General features: G+C 44.5%; 1 protein-coding gene across 3 annotated transcripts in view; it reads left to right on the top strand.

The window, feature by feature from the left end:
- UPP1 (uridine phosphorylase 1) overlaps nt 1-18,514 on the top strand; it is a 65,836-nt gene that overhangs the window by 35,531 nt on the left and 11,791 nt on the right. For all 3 annotated transcript variants that reach the window (XM_063922643.1, XM_063922642.1, XM_063922644.1), the window contains 2 exons: nt 6,719-6,833; nt 9,607-9,816. In XM_063922643.1, the coding sequence (XP_063778713.1) occupies nt 6,719-6,833; nt 9,607-9,816 (325 nt within the window). The remainder of the gene's footprint in view (nt 1-6,718; nt 6,834-9,606; nt 9,817-18,514) is intronic.

The raw sequence follows: 18,514 nt of genomic DNA, 5'->3' as shown, positions 1-18,514 counted from the left end.
ATAGGGTCCTAAGTCATCCCTTTTGGGCATCCGAACGGGAGTTTGGACGCACAAAGCAGGACTTTAAATAAATGTAGCTGTTTTACATGTCTAAACCCTTTGTGTTTGGACAGACATGCGCAATATTTATGTGCGCACAACCAGTAATTAAATGTGACAATTGTTTGGGCGTCTAAACAGTCCCGTTTAAATTAGAAAATTAGATGCACAAAACAAATAGGCCCCTTAAAGTCCTTGAAGTGGGGCCTCCATGGCTTGGGCTTATTTTTCCAGAACAGTTCACAGCTTCTGGATCAGATTGAGATCTGGGGACTTTGTAGGCCAAGTCAACACCTTGAACTCTTTGGGCCTAATTCAGACCTGATCGTAGCAGCAAATTTGTTAGCAGATGGGCAAAACCACAGGGCTAATTCAGACCTTTCGCTCGCTAGGGTTTTCTTGCAGTCCTGCGTTCGCATATCGCCGCCCTTAGGGGAGTGTATTTTAGGTGTGCAAGTGTGCCACTGCGAACGCATGTGTAGCAGTGCTGTACAAACAGATTTTGTGCAGTCTCTGAGTAGCCCAGGACTTACTCAGCCGCTACGATCGCTTCAGCCTGTTCAGGACCGGAATTGACGTCAGGAACCCTCCCTGAAAATGCTTGGACACGCCTGCGTTTTTCCAAACACTCCCAGACAACGGTCACTTGCGAACGCCCGTGCGAACGGATCCTTCGCACAAACCCGTCGCTGAGTGGTGACCCACTTTGTACCCATGTGACACGCCTGCGCATTGCAGTGTGTATGCATGCGCAGTTTAGAACTGATCGCCTGCTGTACGAAAACGCAGCCTAGCGATCAGGTCTGTATTAGGCCCCATCTGCGTTGCAGGTAGGGTTGCCACTTCATGCATCATCGATTCCTGGAAATCCACCTCCCAAATCCCAACCCCCCCGATACCAAGCAATGTTCATGCATGTAAATAAATTATGTGATCCCTGTGATAAAGTAATAGCTCCCACTGAACAGCAGATGTTGGATTTTAACATCGATAAACCATCCACAGAGCTGTACATCATGCCCACCAGAGACACTGCAGGTGGCCGGTCCCTGCTATGGTACTGGACACATACAGTGCCATGCATCATGCCACAAATAACAGTAACAATATGACTATAGATACAGCTCAATGCCCTAGAACAGCCCTATGTAACCACTGACATACACTAATAACTGCAATAAAAAGAACTAGATATAATGAAGTGAAGTTTCAGATCAACAGAACACATTAATAATAATAATAATAATAATAATAATGTCACCAGAGAACACATGACATAATGGTGTGATATCCTAGCAAGGTAACAATACCAGTGATTCAGTGTACTGAGCTTACCCAGAGTCTCCACTGCAACTGCTGTTGCAATCCACAGCCCCACTGGGACCAGACAATCTAACACCAGAGTGTACTGGCCAGTTCAGGAGGATCCAGCTCCTTTGCCATGCTGTCACTGCTGGGTGCTAGTCTGCTCTCACTCTCCCCACGCTACCAGCCCCAGTAGCCGGAAGCTAATTCCAGCTCACAGCTCTCTGAGTCACCAGCCGCCACCAGTCCGCACTGCTGCTACTCGTCTCAACGTCTCCCTCGCCCCTCCCCTGTTTTCCTGCACTCACGTGACACGTCATGGGGCGTCCACGTCCCATATATGCGTGCTGCACGCACCGCCGCCGTCCCCAGCAGTCCCACTGGTTTCTGGGCTGATGGAGGCGGAGTCCCCTTATTCCGGGAGAATCCCAGAATCCGGGAGAGAGGAAAAGCCTCCTGGAGGGTTGCCACCAAATCCTGGAGAGTCCAGGAAATCAGGGAGAGGTGGCAGCCTTAATTGCAGGGGGGGGGGGGGGGGGTCGGGCAGATATTACATGTGCGGAGAAAGTTAGATTTGGGTGGGGTGTGTTAAAACTGAAATCTAAATTGCAGTGTAAAAATAAAGCAGACAGTATTTACCCTGCACAGAAACAAAATAACCCACCCAAATCTAACTCTCTCTGCACATGTTACATCTGCCTCCCCCTGCAGTGCACATGGGGGGTCATTCTGAGTTGTTCGATCGGTATTTTTTTCTCGCAACGGAGCGATTAGTCGCTAATGCGCATGCGCAATGTCCGCAGTGCGACTGCGCCAAGTAAATTTGCTATGCAGTTAGGTATTTTACTCACGGCATTACGAGGTTTTTTCTTCGTTCTGGTGATCGTAATGTGATTGACAGGAAGTGGGTGTTTCTGGGCGGAAACAGGCCGTTTTATGGGTGTGTGCGGAAAAACGCTGCCGTTTCTGGGAAAAACGCAGGAGTGGCTGGAGAAACGGGGGAGTGTCTGGGCGAACGCTGGGTGTGTTTGTGACGTCAAACCAGGAACGACAAGCACTGAACTGATCGCAGATGCCGAGTAAGTCTGGAGCTACTCAGAAACTGCTAAGAGGTGTCTATTCGCTATTTTGCTAATCTTTCGTTCGCAATTTTGATAAGCTAAGATTCACTCCCAGTAGGCGGCGGCTTAGCGTGTGCAAAGCTGCTAAAAGCAGCTTGCGAGCGAACAACTCAGAATGACCCCCATGGGGGGTAATTCTGAGTTGATCGCAGCAGCAAGTTTGTTAGCAATTGGGCAAAACCGTGTGCACTGCAGGGGGGGGCAGATATAACATTTGCAGAGAGAGTTAGATTTGGGTGGGTTATTTTGTTTCTGTGCAGGGTAAATACTGGCTGCTTTATTTTTACACTGCAATTTAGATTTCAGTTTGAACACGCCACACCCAAATCTGACTCTCTCTACACATGTTATATCTGTCACACCTGCAGTGCACATGGGCCCTCATTCCGAGTTGTTCGCTCGCTAGCTGCTTTTAGCAGCATTGCACACGCTAAGCCGCCGCCCTCTGGGAGTGTATCTTAGCTTAGCAGAATTGCGAACGAAAGATTAGCAGAATTGCGAATAGAAATTTCTTAGCAGTTTCTGAGTAGCTCCAGACTTACTCAGCCATTGCGATCAGTTCAGTCAGTTTCGTTCCTGGTTTGACGTCACAAACACACCCAGCGTTCGCCCAGACACTCCCCCGTTTCTTCAGACACTCCCGCGTTTTTCCCAGAAACGCCAGCGTTTTTTCCCACACGCCCAGAAAACGGCCAGTTTCCACCCAGAAACACCCACTTCCTGTCAATCACAGTACAATCACCAGAACGATGAAAATTCCTCGTTATGCCGTGAGTAAAATACCTAACTTTTGTGTAAAATAACTAAGCGCATGCGCTCTGCGAACCTTGCGCATGCGCAGTAAGCGACTAATCGCAAAATAGCGAAAATCGGCAACGAGCGAACAACTCGGAATGACCCCCATGGTTTTGCCCGATTGCTAACAAATTTGATGCTGCGATCAACTCAGAATTAGGCCCTTGGTTTTGCCTAACTGCTAACAAATTTGCTGCTGCGATCAACTCTGAATTAGGCCCTTTGTCATGTTCCTTAAACCATTCCTGAACTAAAGAAGTGTCCCCATACATCATTGCTGCTTTCGTGCCAAACAGCCCCTCTCGGCACACCAAGTCCCGTGAAACTCTGCTAGTGCCAGATGTCTTTTTTTGCCAAAAATACATCTAAAGCTGCTCAAACACCAAAAGATTTATTGTCTGATCTGGGTGGTTGAAACAAAAATCTGGTAATGTATGGGAGCAAATGACAAATGACCATTTGCTCCGAAATGCCAGAAAACTGACAAAAACATTCGTTCACACAAATTGGTTAAATCAAATGGATTTAACCAATTTATCTAACTGACCATTTTTGTCTGTTTTATCAGCATTTTTAAGCAAATTGTCATTTGCTCTCATCCATTACCAGATTTTCGTTCCAACGATCCAGATCGGACAATAAATCTTTAGGTGTATGGGCAGCTTAAGTCGCAACTAGAACTAGAATGCCTCAGTAGACTGTGCTGATTAATTTGATATGAGACACTTGTATATCTGTGTGTGACTGAGTCTCTGAATCTGAACACGAAGTGCTACAATGTAGCAGACAGTTTCCAATACAAGTTCTGTTCTGCTCCATGGGGGTCATTCCGAGTTGTTCGCTCGTTGCCGATTTTCGCTATGCTGTGATTTGTTGCAAACTGCGCATGCGCAAGGCACCCTGCGTGTTATTTAACTAAAATCTTAGCAGATTTGCTGTGGATTCTGCGGCGCTTTTCAGTCGCTCTGCTGATCGGTAAATGATTGACAGGAAAGGGGCGTTTCTGGGAAGTAACTGAACGTTTTCCGGGAGTGTGCTAAAAAACGCAGGCGTGTCAGGGAAAAACGCGGGAGTGTATGGAGAAACGGGGGAGTGGTTGGCCGAACACAGGGCGTGTTTGTGACATCAAACCAGGAACTAAACGGACTGAGCTGATTGCAATCTAGGAGTAGGTCTGGAGCTACTCAGAAACTGCTAAGAACTATTTAGTAGCAATTCTGCTAATCTTTCGTTCGCTATTCTGCTAAGCTAAGATACACTCCCAGAGGGCGGTGGCCTAGCGTGTGCAATGCTGCTAAAAGCAGCTAGCGAGCGAACAACTCGGAATGAGGGCCCATATACGGACTCGATCACACATGATATACAAGTGCCGCATATAAAAATTAATCATCATAGTCTCCTAGTGTGTTCTAGGCACATCCTGTTGCAACTAAGACAAATGACTAGCAAAAAAGACGTCTGACGCTAGCAGAGCTGCACGGGACTTGGCGGTCCACTCGCGCCAGGCATCTCACGCCGTGTGGCATATTGAGGCTAGATGCATGAGAACACATCTGTATATTACAGTGTGATAGGGTGAATTATTCTGCTGAAAGAGCCCACTGCTATCAGCGGATACCTTGCTACTGTATGAAGGGGAAACTTGGTTTGCAGCAATGTTTAGGTAGGTGTTACATGTCAAAGTAACATCCACATCAGTGCATGGACCCAAGGTTTCCCAGCAGAACATTGCCCAGAGCATCACACTGTATCCGCCAACTTGCCTTCTTCCCATAGTGCATCCAGGTGCCACCTCTTCCCCAGAAAAATGAGACATATGCACCCAGTTTTCCACATAATGTAAACTAAAATATTATTAATCAGACCAGGCCACCTTCTTCCATTGCTCCATGGTCCATTTCTGACGCATATTTTCCCATTGTAGGCGCTTTTGGCGGGATACGGTTGTTAGGTGGACCCAACTTAGGTTGACACTCATTAGGTCGACCACTGAAGGTCGATATTGCCATTAAATCGACATGCATTAGGTCGACATGTACTAGGTGAACAGGTCAAAAGGCCGATATGAGTTTTTCGATTTTTTTTCCATTTTTGGGATTTTTTCATACTTAACGATCCATGTGGACTACGATTGGAACGGTAACCTTGCCCGATGCATGGCGAGCGAACACGGCACACTAATTTGGGTTTCCCGTCACTTTACGGAGAAAACGACACCAAAAACAGTAAAAAAACTCATGTCGACTTAACACCCATGTCACCTAATGCATGTCAACATAATGGCAATGTCGACCTTCAGTGGTCGACCTAATGTGTGTCGACCTAAGTTGGGTCAACCCAACAACTCATACCCCTTTTGGCAGTGGAAAGGGTCAGCATGGGCACTCTGAGCAGTCTGCAATGCACTGTGTGTTCTGACACCTTTCTATCATACTGTAGCCAGCATTAACTTTTTAGCAATTTGTGCCACAGTAGCTCTTCAGTGAGATTGGACCACATGTTCTAGTCTTCGCCCCCCAAATACCTTATGCACCCATGACCCTGTCTTCAATTCACTGGTGGTCTTTCATTGGATCACTTTTGGTAAGTACTAAGCACTGCTTATCTGGAACACCAAACAGGACCTCCATTTTGGAGATACTGTGACCCAGTTATCTAGCCATCACAAGTTGGCCCTGTCAAAGTTGTTTAGAACCTCACACTTGCCGATTTTTTCTGCTTCCAAAACATCAACTTCAAGAACTTCACTTGCTGACTATTTTATCCCACCCCTTGAGATGTGCCACTTCAAGGAGATAATATGTGTTATTCGCTTCACCTATAAAAGGTTTTAACGTTATGTCTGATGGGTAAACAGTCAATCCACATTTAATGTTTGCGAAAGGGTAAGACTGTGGTTATAGTGAGGGAGGTTATTTACTATGTACAGTGATAATGACCATTTGCCTATTATAGTTAAATCGCAGAAAGCATATCTGGATCGCTGTACTTGTCCTACTACCTCAGAGTTACATGACTGAAGCTGTATTACTATATGTGATGTTCTTTCATTTCTATTTTTCTGAAAATATTAATCTTGCTATTATAATAGACTGTACAGCTGTTCTTTCCTTTTTGTCTGGGCCATAAATAGGGGTGTATGAGTGGTGCAATCGCCCAGGGCACAAAGTATTGGGCGATTGCACTGCCCCACTACTGCTGTATATAGATTGCAGCCAGTATCGGTGTTGCAGAGCTGCCCAGAGCGTCCTTTGGATGCCCCGGGCAGTGCTGTACTTCCAGGTGCTGGTGGCTCCGCACTGCACAACCTAACTTTACGACGTCACATGTTCAGGGGCGGAGGTAGCACAGGACACAATGCAGCCCAGCTCTGTCACTTTTTTTGTTTTACTATTGTAGAACAGATTAAGTATATTATAATATTACCACCTATTGACCATTGATTATTTATTTTTCAGCATGGAATGGGGATTCCATCTATCTCTATAATGCTTCATGAGTTGATCAAACTGTTGTATCATTCTAAATGCTCTGATGTCATTGTTATTCGTATTGGTACATCAGGAGGCATAGGTAAGGTATATTAATGTTTTGTTATATTTTCATAAAATATAGTACATACTGTATGCACTTGTGAAATAGAATTAGAAATATTCATATCAGGGAAAAGAGTGGTGCTACTGTATGTTGTGAAGGTTACAAACAAGATAAGTAGGTGATTTATAGACAAGATCATACATTTTCCATAGTGAGTTTCAGAACAAATGATTGGCTTTATCCATACAGTTTAATTATTGCACATGCTGTAATCACATTATTAAAATAAAAAAAAGGATAAGGAAGAATTATTGCTGCACATATAACATTTCACATTATTAGAATACATGCTTTAAAAATGTTTATGAAAATGTTCACATTTCTCGATAGCATTAAAGATTAAGGGGAACATTTACTAAGCAGTGATAAGAGCAGAGAAGTGAGCCAGTGGAGAAGTTGCCCATGGCAACCAATTAGTACTAAAGTAACATCTATAATTTGCATACTATAGAATGATACAGAGTTGCTGATTGGTTGATGGGGCTACTTCTCCACTGGTTCACTTCTCTGCTCTTATCACTGCTTAGTAAATGTTCCCCTAAGGGCCTAATTCAGACCTGATCGTAAAAGCTTTCTCTAAAGGGCAAAACCATGTTGCACTGCAAGTAGGACAGATACTGTATATAATGTGCAGAGAGATTTAGATTTGTGTGGGTTATATTGTTTTTCTACAGGGTAAATACTGGCTGCTTTATTTTACACTGCAATTTAGATTTAAGTTTAAACACAACCTACTCTCTCTGCACATGTTACATCTGCCCCACCTGCAGTGCACATAGTTTTGCCTATTAGAGAAAAATTTTGCTGTATGTTTGTTATGCATTCATTGTATGTATTCAGTGATTATCACCCAGGGTTTAGTTTTCTTATAAATCAATAAAAAAATCAGATCATGAGATATGGCCAGCTTTACCGACCTTGAGTTTCCAATAAAGTTTGGTTTTCTTCCATGCATCCTCACACTGCTACATACTGTACAATGACAGATTGATTTATGAAAATACCACTGAGTTTAAGAGCATATAAGGTTACTTTTAAATGGTGACAATATGCTTTGTTTTATCAAAAATACATGTGTCCATTGCATGACTTTATACTGACATTTTTATTGATTTCATGATGGAGCAGTCTGTATGGGTTTCACCGATTGCCGATTCCTATTAAAAAGAAATCGGAATTTGACAATTAGGGCCGGATTAAAATGTCAGCAGCTATTCTAATGTTGCTGCCGATGGACACGACAAGTTCATTTCAGCTTGTTACACCCTGCGGGTCTCGAGCTGAAATGGACATAAAGAGATCAGTGTGATAAGTGGGGGAATTTGAATATATTGCCCCGCGATCTCCCGTCACTTTAGACGGGAGATTGAGGGTGCAATAACATTTGAATCCCCCCACTTAAGGTTCAACACTTTGAATTTCAGTGAACAATTGGGGAAATAGACTGCTAGTGTATGATACAATCAGCTGATTTGCAGACCGTTCTAACAAAATGAGCCTTTCAGGGTTGCCAGATCTGTATTTGCTGAAAAATATCTGCAATTCACTGAAAAATATCGAGTGTACGGGTGCCGATTGGTGGATTGGGGAGTCTTTAAATATAGGGGGGTGAGGGGGGGGGAATCACAATCTGTTTATCATGTGAATCTCTTTTTGTGATTGCTGATGTATGGGCCCTTTAAGGAGCATGTCTACCTGGACAATTTAAGAACACTTAAGGGCCCCTTATATTTGGCGGCAGCCAGCGATGATCACTGATATGTTGGGGAATCGGGGAAATTGTTCATGTTACAAATCCCTCCAGATCTCTTGTGTCGGGTGATCAGAGAATGGCGACTCATTTACAGATGTATGGGGGCCTTTACACTTGGCCCACTTTCTAATTTATTTGCATCCAAGGGATTACCGTTTGATTCCTGTATAGCCTTAGGGGTATCCTAACATCTCTAAGTGGCAGCATCACTACAACACGTCTATCCAGAGGAGTGGGGAGGATCTCACATTCTAGCAAGTCTGCGTCTTAAACATATTAACAGATTAGATGTCTGCCGTAAGAGGCAAATTTATCCAAAAAATATCATCCAGAAGTCGAAGGGGGTCATTCCGACCCGATCGCACGCTGCGCTTCATCGTAGCTGTGCGAATGGGTTCGAACTGCGCATGCGCTGCAGCCGCATTACGCAGGCGTGTCGTTGCCATCGCCGGGCAGTGATGCCTCCAACGAAGAAAGCGGTTGCAGCGGCGACCGCAAGAAGATTGACAGGAGGAAGGCGGACCCCGGGTGTCAACTGACCATTTTCCAGGTGTGGAGATCCGAACATAGGCATGTCGAGGCGTTTGGAGGGTGGATGTCTGACGTCAATTCCTGGACCTGCCACGCTGAAGTGATCGCACAGGGTAAGTATGTTTAGCCTTAGTCTACTTTTGCACAAAACTTTTTTGGCATAGCACGGCTGTACAAACGAACGCAGTCTTGCTATGCAAAAAAAAAAACACTCCTCCGTAGGCAGCGTCTACCTGATCGCACGGGCTGCAAAAAGTTGCTGTGTGTGATCAGGTCAGAATGATCTCTAAAGTTCAGTTCACCAGTGTCAAGGTATGTGAATACAAAAAATGCTTATGTTTTATTGGTTATTATAACACTTGAGCGATGCATAACTAATTGTAAATAAGAGTTTATACTTCTTTTTCTTGGATTATCATTAATTGTGCAATGTTTAACATTAGGTTTCTGCTCTGTTTTCTTTAGGTATTGAGCCAGGTTCTGTGGTGATTACAAGTCAGTCTGTAAATCCCTGTTTTAAACCTGAATTTGAACAGATTGTTCTTGGAAAGACAGTGGTTCGTAGTACAGAATTGGATGCTGAATTAGCCCAAGAGTTCGTTAAATGCAGTCAAGAAATCAATGAGTTCAATACACTGGTTGGAAATACTATGTGCACATTGGATTTTTATGAAGGTTTGTTTTATGTATTAAACTCTGTTATGATTAGAAGAAACTTGAAGTGATTCAAACCATTCTCAAGCAAGTTTCACAGTGGTATATTTTCATTAGCACAATGGATGTAATCTATAACAATCTTAGTAGCCATAAAATGTTTTTCATCTTTTGAGCAAACATTATAATGTAGAAAAGATAAACATAATGCGGTACGTTTTTTGGTTGCTGTATCTCTATTGATTTATGTAGTACATGTCAGACTAATTCATATTTACCATACTTCAGTGATTCCCAAACCTTTTTGAATCACAGTGCCATAGAGTATCAGAATTTTTCTCACAGCACTGGTGGCCAAAGTTTCTTATTGAGAAATTCAGAAAAAAATATTAAATTAGGTAAACTGTGTTTCTTCTACGCTACTTCATGGCAGCCATAACTACTGGGATTGTATCCCTATTCCTAACTTTAGACAGGGAGTTTTCCTAAACCACTAGGGCCCACCCACTATGGGTATATAACCGCACTCCACCCCTTCCTCCCTAGTCTTTTTCCTGTCTCCTAGCTTGGCAGTAGGAGTTCCTGTATCATTTATTTTTCTATTTAAATTATTTTTTTTCAGGGCTTACCTCATGTTGTTCCTAGCTGATACGTCTCCTGGCAGCCGTGCTAGAAGAGGGTGGCTCCCTTGGTGTTTGGCTAAGTGTGCTAGGGGCAGTCAAGTAAGTCCCCATATGTTCAGCTTAAGGTGTCCTCCTGTCAGCCCTTTGCTGCGGGTCCCCCTTTTGCCGTTTTCCGCTGCCGTGGCCGCCGCTCTGCTGTGTGCTATGGGGCCTTCCAGTGAGGAGAATGTGTGCTGCTGCTGCAGAGGAAGTCCCTCTTCGGAAGGGCATGTGTGCGGTTTCCGGCCGGAGGTCCATCTGTTGAAGTGGATATGTGCGGCCGTCCTCTTTAGGAAGGGGACATACGCGACTTCCGCCGGAAGGTCCTGGCACTGAAGGGGAAGTGCGGCGGTGGGCGGAAGTGCTGGGGGGACGCAGTGGAGGCTGGCTGGCGGAAGTGCTGTTTGGCACCCGTCCCAGCTGATTGTGGGGGGCGGGCTGCACTGACGCCGCAGCTTTTTATAAGGCATGAAAATTTTGAATTAATGGCGCTGCACACAAGGAGTTAGGAAGCTCCTATGATTGCTGGGCTGGTTTTCTAAGCTTACCAGCAGAATGGAAAGAGAGCCTTCTCCCCAAAAGCCGGTCAGTGCCCTAAAGAGGTAAGTCCTCATAGAGGGCTGGTTGTTTATTTACTGTTTATTTGTTGTTTATTTTGTTGCTGTGTGGTAGTTTAGGATAGGTTGTAAGGTGTTTTTATTTTGCTGTTTTAGTGTGTCTCCACCTAAGAAGAGGTTGTGTAAGAAAAGGCATAAGGACATGCAGTGTGCAGCTTGTGACAAAATCTTTTCAGCTGCTGAAAATGTTAAATTCTGTGAGGAGTGTATGCAGAGTGAATCTCAGGAGACTGTGCAGTCCAAGCAAATAAGAGATTTAATGAGATGGATGAAGGAGTCTTTTGTTACCAAAGAGCAGCTCTCGGAATTCCAAGGGAATAAAAGGGCTAGGTCTCTGGATAGAATTGATTCAGTGGATGAGTCAGGTTCTCAGGATTTTGCTTATGATGATTATCAGGCTGCTTCTAGTGCTGAGTCGGTAGACGGGCAAGAAGAGGAGAGAAAGTTTAACTTGGAGCTGGTGGATAGTCTTCTGAAAGATATCTTTAAGACTATGAATTATAAAGTGCCTGAAGAGGAATGTAATGATGAGGATATTCTGTTCTGTGATAAAACCAAAAAGAACAGGGTTTTTCCAGTCCATAAGGCATTAAAAGATGTTGTGAGTAAGGAGTGGAAAAGCATTGATAAAAGGCTGGGTAATACTAAAAGGCTTGATCGTATGTTCCCAGTGGAAGATGAGCAGTTTACTAATTGGTGTGCAATCCCTAAAGTTGATGCTGCAGTAGCAGAGATGGTATCAAAAACCACCATTTTGTTAGAAGATGGCGCAGTCTTAAAAGATGGGATGGATAAACGCATGGAGAGTGCGTTAAAGAAATTGCATATGTCTTCAGCAATATCACTAAAATCCGGTGTGGTGGTAGCATCTGTTTCTAGAGCGTTAAGAGTCTGGGGGTCAGTATTGTCGACTGATATAGAAGAAGGTATTTCGAGGCAGTATCTGCAAAGAAGTCTGACCATAATGTCCAAAGGGATCGAGTATCTCCAGATGCTCTGGATTTTGCTGCAAAATCTATGGCAGCAGGTGTGATGGCAAGGAGAGCTTTGTGGCTGCGTTCTTGGTCGGCAGATATGCACTCCAAGAATAGGTTGGTGTCCCTGCCATATGAAGGGTCTCTGTTGTTTGGAAATAAATTAGAGGCCATTATACAGAAAATGTCAGGAGGGAAATCGGCAAAACTTCCTCAGGACAGGAGGAATAGATTTCCAATACCGTCCTCTAAACAGCAGTTTAAAGAGGCAAGAGGATATCGACCAGGTCGCTTTTATTCAGGAAGGTACTCCTCAGGTACCAATAGGCAGTCCTTTCGGCAGGCCTACAGGAGAGGTGGTCGAAGGGCATGACTGTCACAGGGTTCCGGTATCTTTCCCAGTGGGTGGCAGACTTCAGAAGTTTGCCGGCCGTTGGGTAGAGTCTATTCAGGATACGTGGGTAATAGATGTCGTATCCCAGGGATACCGGATAGAATTCTCAAAACTTCCCGTGTGGGACAAATTTCTAATTTCAGAGACACCAACTACAAATCTAGAGTTAAAAGCTATGGAGGACAGTTTAAGGAAACAGATCGAAGCAAAAGCTGTAGAGACTGTCCCGTTTTTGGAAAGAAACAGAGGTTTCTATTCAAGACTGTTTCTGGTGAGAAAACCTTCCGGCGAGTTCAGAACCATCTTAGATCTCAGACAGCTCAACGAGTATATAGAAACAATAAAGTTCCGTATGGAGACCCTAAAGTCTATCCTGTTAGGGGTGAGAGAGAGAGACTTTTTGGCTTCTGTAGATCTGAAGGATGCTTACTTCCACGTTCCAATTTGCAAGCAGCACAGGAAATATCTAAGGCTTTGTGTCCTCGGCAAACACTTTCAGTTCACTTGCCTTCCGTTCGGCCTAAAGTCATCTCCAAGGGTGTTCACCAAAGTTCTGACGTCGCTCATTGCTGTGATCAGAGGTCAAAAAGTATCAATATGGTCATACCTGGACGACTTGCTGGTGTGCGGAGAGTCAATAGAGAAAGTGGACAAAGCATTAAGTGTGGCGCTACAAATTCTGCAAGAACATGGCTGGCTCATAAACTGGGAAAAAAGCAGACTAACGCCAAAGCAAATAATACAGTTTCTGGGGGTACAGGTAGATACCCTCGATTATATGATAAGTCTTTCAAAGGAGAGGTGTCTAAAGCTTCAAGATCTGGCTACCCTCATAAAGGGATGCAACAGTGTGATGATTTGTCAGGGGATGCGTCTCTTGGGGATGATGGCGTCCTCCATAGATGTAGTCCCTTGGGCGAGGTGGAGGATGAGAGATCTTCAGTTGGACATCCTGAGTTATATTCGGAAAGGATATTCTCTGAATTATTGTATAAAACTAGGCCGGAAAGCGAAAGAATCTTTGACCTGGTGGACGGACGAACGGCTGGTCAGCAGAAGGACGTCTCTGCTGGACCATCATGCTCTGGTTCTGACAACGGATGCGAGTACAACAGGTTGGGGTGCTCATCTGTTGCACAGAAATTGTCAGGGCACATGGAGCGAAGAGGAAGCACGTTTGTCTTCGAATCACAGGGAGATGAGAGCGGTGTGGAATGCCATACAGCAGTTTCAAAAACAACTTCAAGGAAAGCATCTCAAGGTTTTTTCAGACAATGTTTCCGTAGTGGCGTATCTCAATCGCCAAGGAGGCACCAGGAGTCGAGTCCTGATGGAGGAAGTGTCAAAGATATTGAAATGGGCGGAATGCCATCTCAAAACTATAGCAACTCTACATGTTCCAGGAGTGAACAATGTGGTGGCAGACTTCCTCAGCCGACAGGAGGTATTACCAGGAGAGTGGGAGCTGGACGATGTAGTTTTTCAGCAGATCGTACAACGGTTCAGAAGGCCTCAGGTAGATTTGATGGCCACACACGTCAATGCAAAAGTACCACTCTTTTTCTCCCGATATCATCTCCCAGGAACAGGGGGAGTGGATGCTTTCTCCCTTCCTTGGACGTTCAGACTGGCGTATGTGTTTCCCCCGTTTCCTATTATTCCAAGGACTCTCAGGAAGATCAGGGAGGACAAGGCACAAGTAATAATAATTCTTCCCTACTGGCCGAAGAGGGTTTGGTTTCCTTCAGTGCTCAGGATGGCAGTGCAGGGTCCTTGGCGGTTGCCGTTGAAGAAGGATTTGCTGCATCAGGGGCCATTGTTGCATCCGAATCTACAACAGCTTCATTTGACGGCGTGGAAATTGAGCGGCAGTTATTAAGAAATAGAGGTCTGTCCGAGCAGGTCCTCGATTTGCTTATACAGGCAAGGAAAAAAGTATCCTCTAGTGTTTACTATAGGGTCTGGAAAAAGTTCATCTCATGGTCTGGATCAAGATTTAATCCATTAAAAGCAGAAACATCTCAAGTTTTACAATTCCTGTTTGAAGGCTTTGAGAAAGGATTGGCAGTGTCCACTATCAAGGTTCAGATATCGGCTCTGAGTATTCTGTTGGAACGGAGATTGTCTGAGGAGGACTTGGTCAAAAAGTTTTGTCAGGCAATTAAAAGAATAAGACCTCGAGTTAGGTCAACTCTTGCTCCTTGGGACTTAAATTTAGTTCTCAATTCTTTGATGCTGCCTCCGTTTGAGCCTCTGCAGGATATTTCGTTGAAGTTCTTAACTTGGAAAGTAGTGTTTCTGGTAGCCATCACAACGGCCAGAAGAGTTAGCGAATTACAGGCTCTGTGGTCGGAAGAACCTTATCTTAACTTTTTCCCGGATAAAATTGGTCTGAGAACTAATCCAGATTTTCTGCCAAAAGTTGTGTCGGAGTTTCACCTCAGTCAGGACATCGTGTTACCATCTTTCTATCCGGATCCGCAGAATGAGGAGGAAGAAGCAATGCATAATTTAGATCTGATAAGGGCAGTTTCAATCTATATGGAAAGAGTTAAACAGTTCCGTAACACAAAACATCTGTTCGTGCTACACTCCGGTGTGAAGAAAGGTGAAAGGCCTACAAAGCAGACCATTTCCAGGTGGATTACAGAGCTTTTGACATTTGTATATGAAAGAAGTGGTCGCAGAGTTCCAGAAGGTTTAAAGGCACACTCTACTAGGGCCATGGCAACTTCTTGGGCTAAGGAGGGTCGCGTGTCGGTGAAAGACATTTGCGCGGCAGCCACGTGGTCTTCAATGCATATATTCTCTACTCATTATGCATTAGATATTGTTGACACCCACTTTGGGAAGCAGGTCCTTCAAGGGGCTTTGCAATAAATAAGTATTATTTTCAGCATCAAAACAAGGCTTCCTGTGTATTACATTGTCCTCCCTATAACGAGCGTTGGTATATCCCAGTAGTTATGGCTGCCATGAAGTAGCGTAGAAGAAAGAAGCAAATTATACTTACCGATAATTTCATTTCTTCGAGATACTTCATGGCAGCCTACAAAAATCCCTCCCTTATTGGGTTTCTCAGAGAGACTTGTCGTAGGAGACACTCAAAAGACTAGGGAGGAAGGGGTGGAGTGCGGTTATATACCCATAGTGGGTGGGCCCTAGTGGTTTAGGAAAACTCCCTGTCTAAAGTTAGGAATAGGGATACAATCCCAGTAGTTATGGCTGCCATGAAGTATCTCGAAGAAATGAAATTATCGGTAAGTATAATTTGCTTCTTTATATGTCATCCTTAGGTTCAGTTATGTGATGAGGGACAGGATTTGCTTCTGTTTGGCCACATATTTTATGACTGGAAGACACAAGCACTGGTTTTGCCTATCACATTGACTATAAATAATTTAAATTGGTCCTTGACCACCAACCCAGGGCACCCCTGCAAGTACCCCGAGGCACCCCAGGCTGCCATGGCACACAGTTTGAGAACCACTGCCATATGTGTTACTTGCTGAAGCTTAAGGTTGACTTTAAAGAATATAAAGGGACACAAAGTGAACGGGTACTAAAATGGATTCAAAAGTATTAAACTGCATATTATAAATCGATCCTGCGGCATTAAAAAATCTTAAGTGCATTGTAGTCTTTCACACTATTGCACTTAAAATAGTTTTATTTTTTAAATGCACCTTACCTTTAGTCAATTGATATGACTGGAGGTTGTTTGTCTACCAGTACATTTTATAGTGAAACACAACAGAAATTGTGATTGATATTTGTCACACTCTATGGGGTATATGCAACTGCGGTCGAATTCCGGCTGGAATTCGACCGTTTTTTAATTCGACACAATTCGACAGTCAGACACCTTGCCGCCGGGATCCGAATTTGACATATTCAATAAAAAACGGGTTCGACAGTCCCGCTGTCGAAAAACGGACCAATTGACGGATATGTGCGTCCTGGATTTGACTTTTTGGACGGCACAAAAGTGTTTAAAAAACCCAGAAAAAAAATGCGTGGAGTACCCCCTCCTAAGCATAATCAGCCTCGGGCTCTTTGAGCCGGTCCTGGTTGTAAAAATACGGGGGAAAAATTGACAGGGGATCTACCGTATTTTTACAACCAGCACCGGGCTCCACTAGCTGCAGAGATAATGCCACAGCCGGGGGACACTTTTATACTGGTCCCTGCGGCCGTGGCATTAAATCCCCAACTAGTCACCCCTGGCCGCAGCCCATGGATGGGGGGGACAGCCTCGGGCTTCACCCCTGGCCCTTGGGTGGCTGGAGGGGGGGACCCCTTGATGTAAGGGGTTCCCACTCCTCAAGGGTACCCCGGCCAGGGGTGACTAATTAGTGATTTAATGCCAGGGCCGCAGGGACCGATATAAAAGTGTCCCCCGGCTGTGGCATTATCTCTCTGACTAGTGGAGCCCGGTGCTGGTGTTAAAAATATGGGGGATCCCTACGCTTTTTGTCCCCCCGTATTTTTGGCACCAGGACCGGACGCAGAGCCCGGTGCTGGTTGTAAAAATACGGGGGATCCCGTGACATTTCCCCCCCCCATATTTTTACAACCAGGACCGGCTCAAAGAGCCCGAGGCTGGTTATGCTTAGGAGGGGGGACCCCACGCATTTTTTTTCTTGATTTTAAACCATTCCCACCCCTTCCCACTGAAAACCATGCTCTGATCTCTCCATATTATTTTAGTCAGTTAAAAAAAAAATATTCTTTTAAAAAATAAATAAATAATACTTGTGCCTCCTAATAGACAAACCAAGTACATAATCCCTTCTAATATAAATAGATATGCTATTAGCAATAAAAAAAACACCAAAAAAAACATGTTTTTAAATTTTTTTATTAGATTCCGCCAGCAAAGTGAGTCGGAATGAAATTGACGAAATTACTGTCGAAAAGCACTGTTGTCGAATCGACATTCTTCAATTGAATATACTTATTTCGAAAAGCCACAATTTTACCATTGCAGACATGTCGAATTTGACAACTGTCGAATTTCAAAAAGTCGAATCTGAAACGTCCGTTTTTTTGTCGAAAAGTACTGTATTGCATTGTCAAATTTTTTTTGTGTCGAAAATGCCCCGTTTTTCGACATTTACGGCAATTCGACCGCAATTGCATATGGCCCTATATCTCTATATATTACCATGGTTAATTGCAACAATGAAACATTCTATGCAGTATGGTGGGCCATTCCGACCCGATCACTCGCTACAGTTGTAGCGATCGGGTCGGAACTGCGCATGCACCGGCGCTGCAGTGCGCCGGTGCATGCCGGACGGCTGAAGGCCGTCGTTCCCTAGCGATCACCTCTGCCTGATTGACAGGCAGCGGCGGTCGATGGGCGGGAGGGGGCGGCATGGCGGTGTAAGGCCGGCGTTTTGTGGGCGCGGTCCGGCCAACGCAGGTGTGGCCGGACCGTGCAGGGGGCGGGTTGCAGCGGCAGCGTGACGTCACGCGCAGCCGCTGTGACGAGCAACTCCCTGCCAGCTGCAGGAGCTGCGCTGGCCGGGAGTTACTCAAGTACAAAAGCATCGCCGCATCGCGATGCTTTTGTATTTGTGCGGGGGAAATGGGGGGGGGGGAAATAGGCCAGACAGACATGCGGGGCGGACTAGCCCTGTGCTGGGCATCCCCCCGCATGTCTGGGAACATGATCGTAGCTGTGCTAAATTTAACACAGCTACGATCAACTTGGAATGACCCCCCATATTCATGGCAATGTTTGTACACAATGAAGTAACAAGTGTTAAAAAGATTTTGAGTACCATTTTTGTCAATCTTTATTTTGACTTCCCAAAAAATATCAGGACAGTGAATTTAACATTTATAATCTGTGCACCACCCTAAATATTTGTGGTTAACATCAAATCTATCTGTGATGCAGATCACTTAATGCAAAACTAAAAATAACTTGGCTAATCTTCAAAGTTCGCAGTTCCTGCAACTTTCCGATAGTTGGAAAGCAATAATTTAAATCTTCAAATTTTATTTAATTTTAGTTAAAAATAACAATAGGACAAGCTAACAAAAACTAAATTTATATATTTT

The sequence above is a fragment of the Pseudophryne corroboree genome, chromosome 5 (assembly GCF_028390025.1).
Source record: "Pseudophryne corroboree isolate aPseCor3 chromosome 5, aPseCor3.hap2, whole genome shotgun sequence".
In the NCBI taxonomy this organism is placed as follows: Eukaryota; Metazoa; Chordata; class Amphibia; order Anura; family Myobatrachidae; genus Pseudophryne; species Pseudophryne corroboree.
Note: the sequence above shows the minus strand (reverse complement) of the source record. Positions and strands in the feature narration are given on the sequence as shown.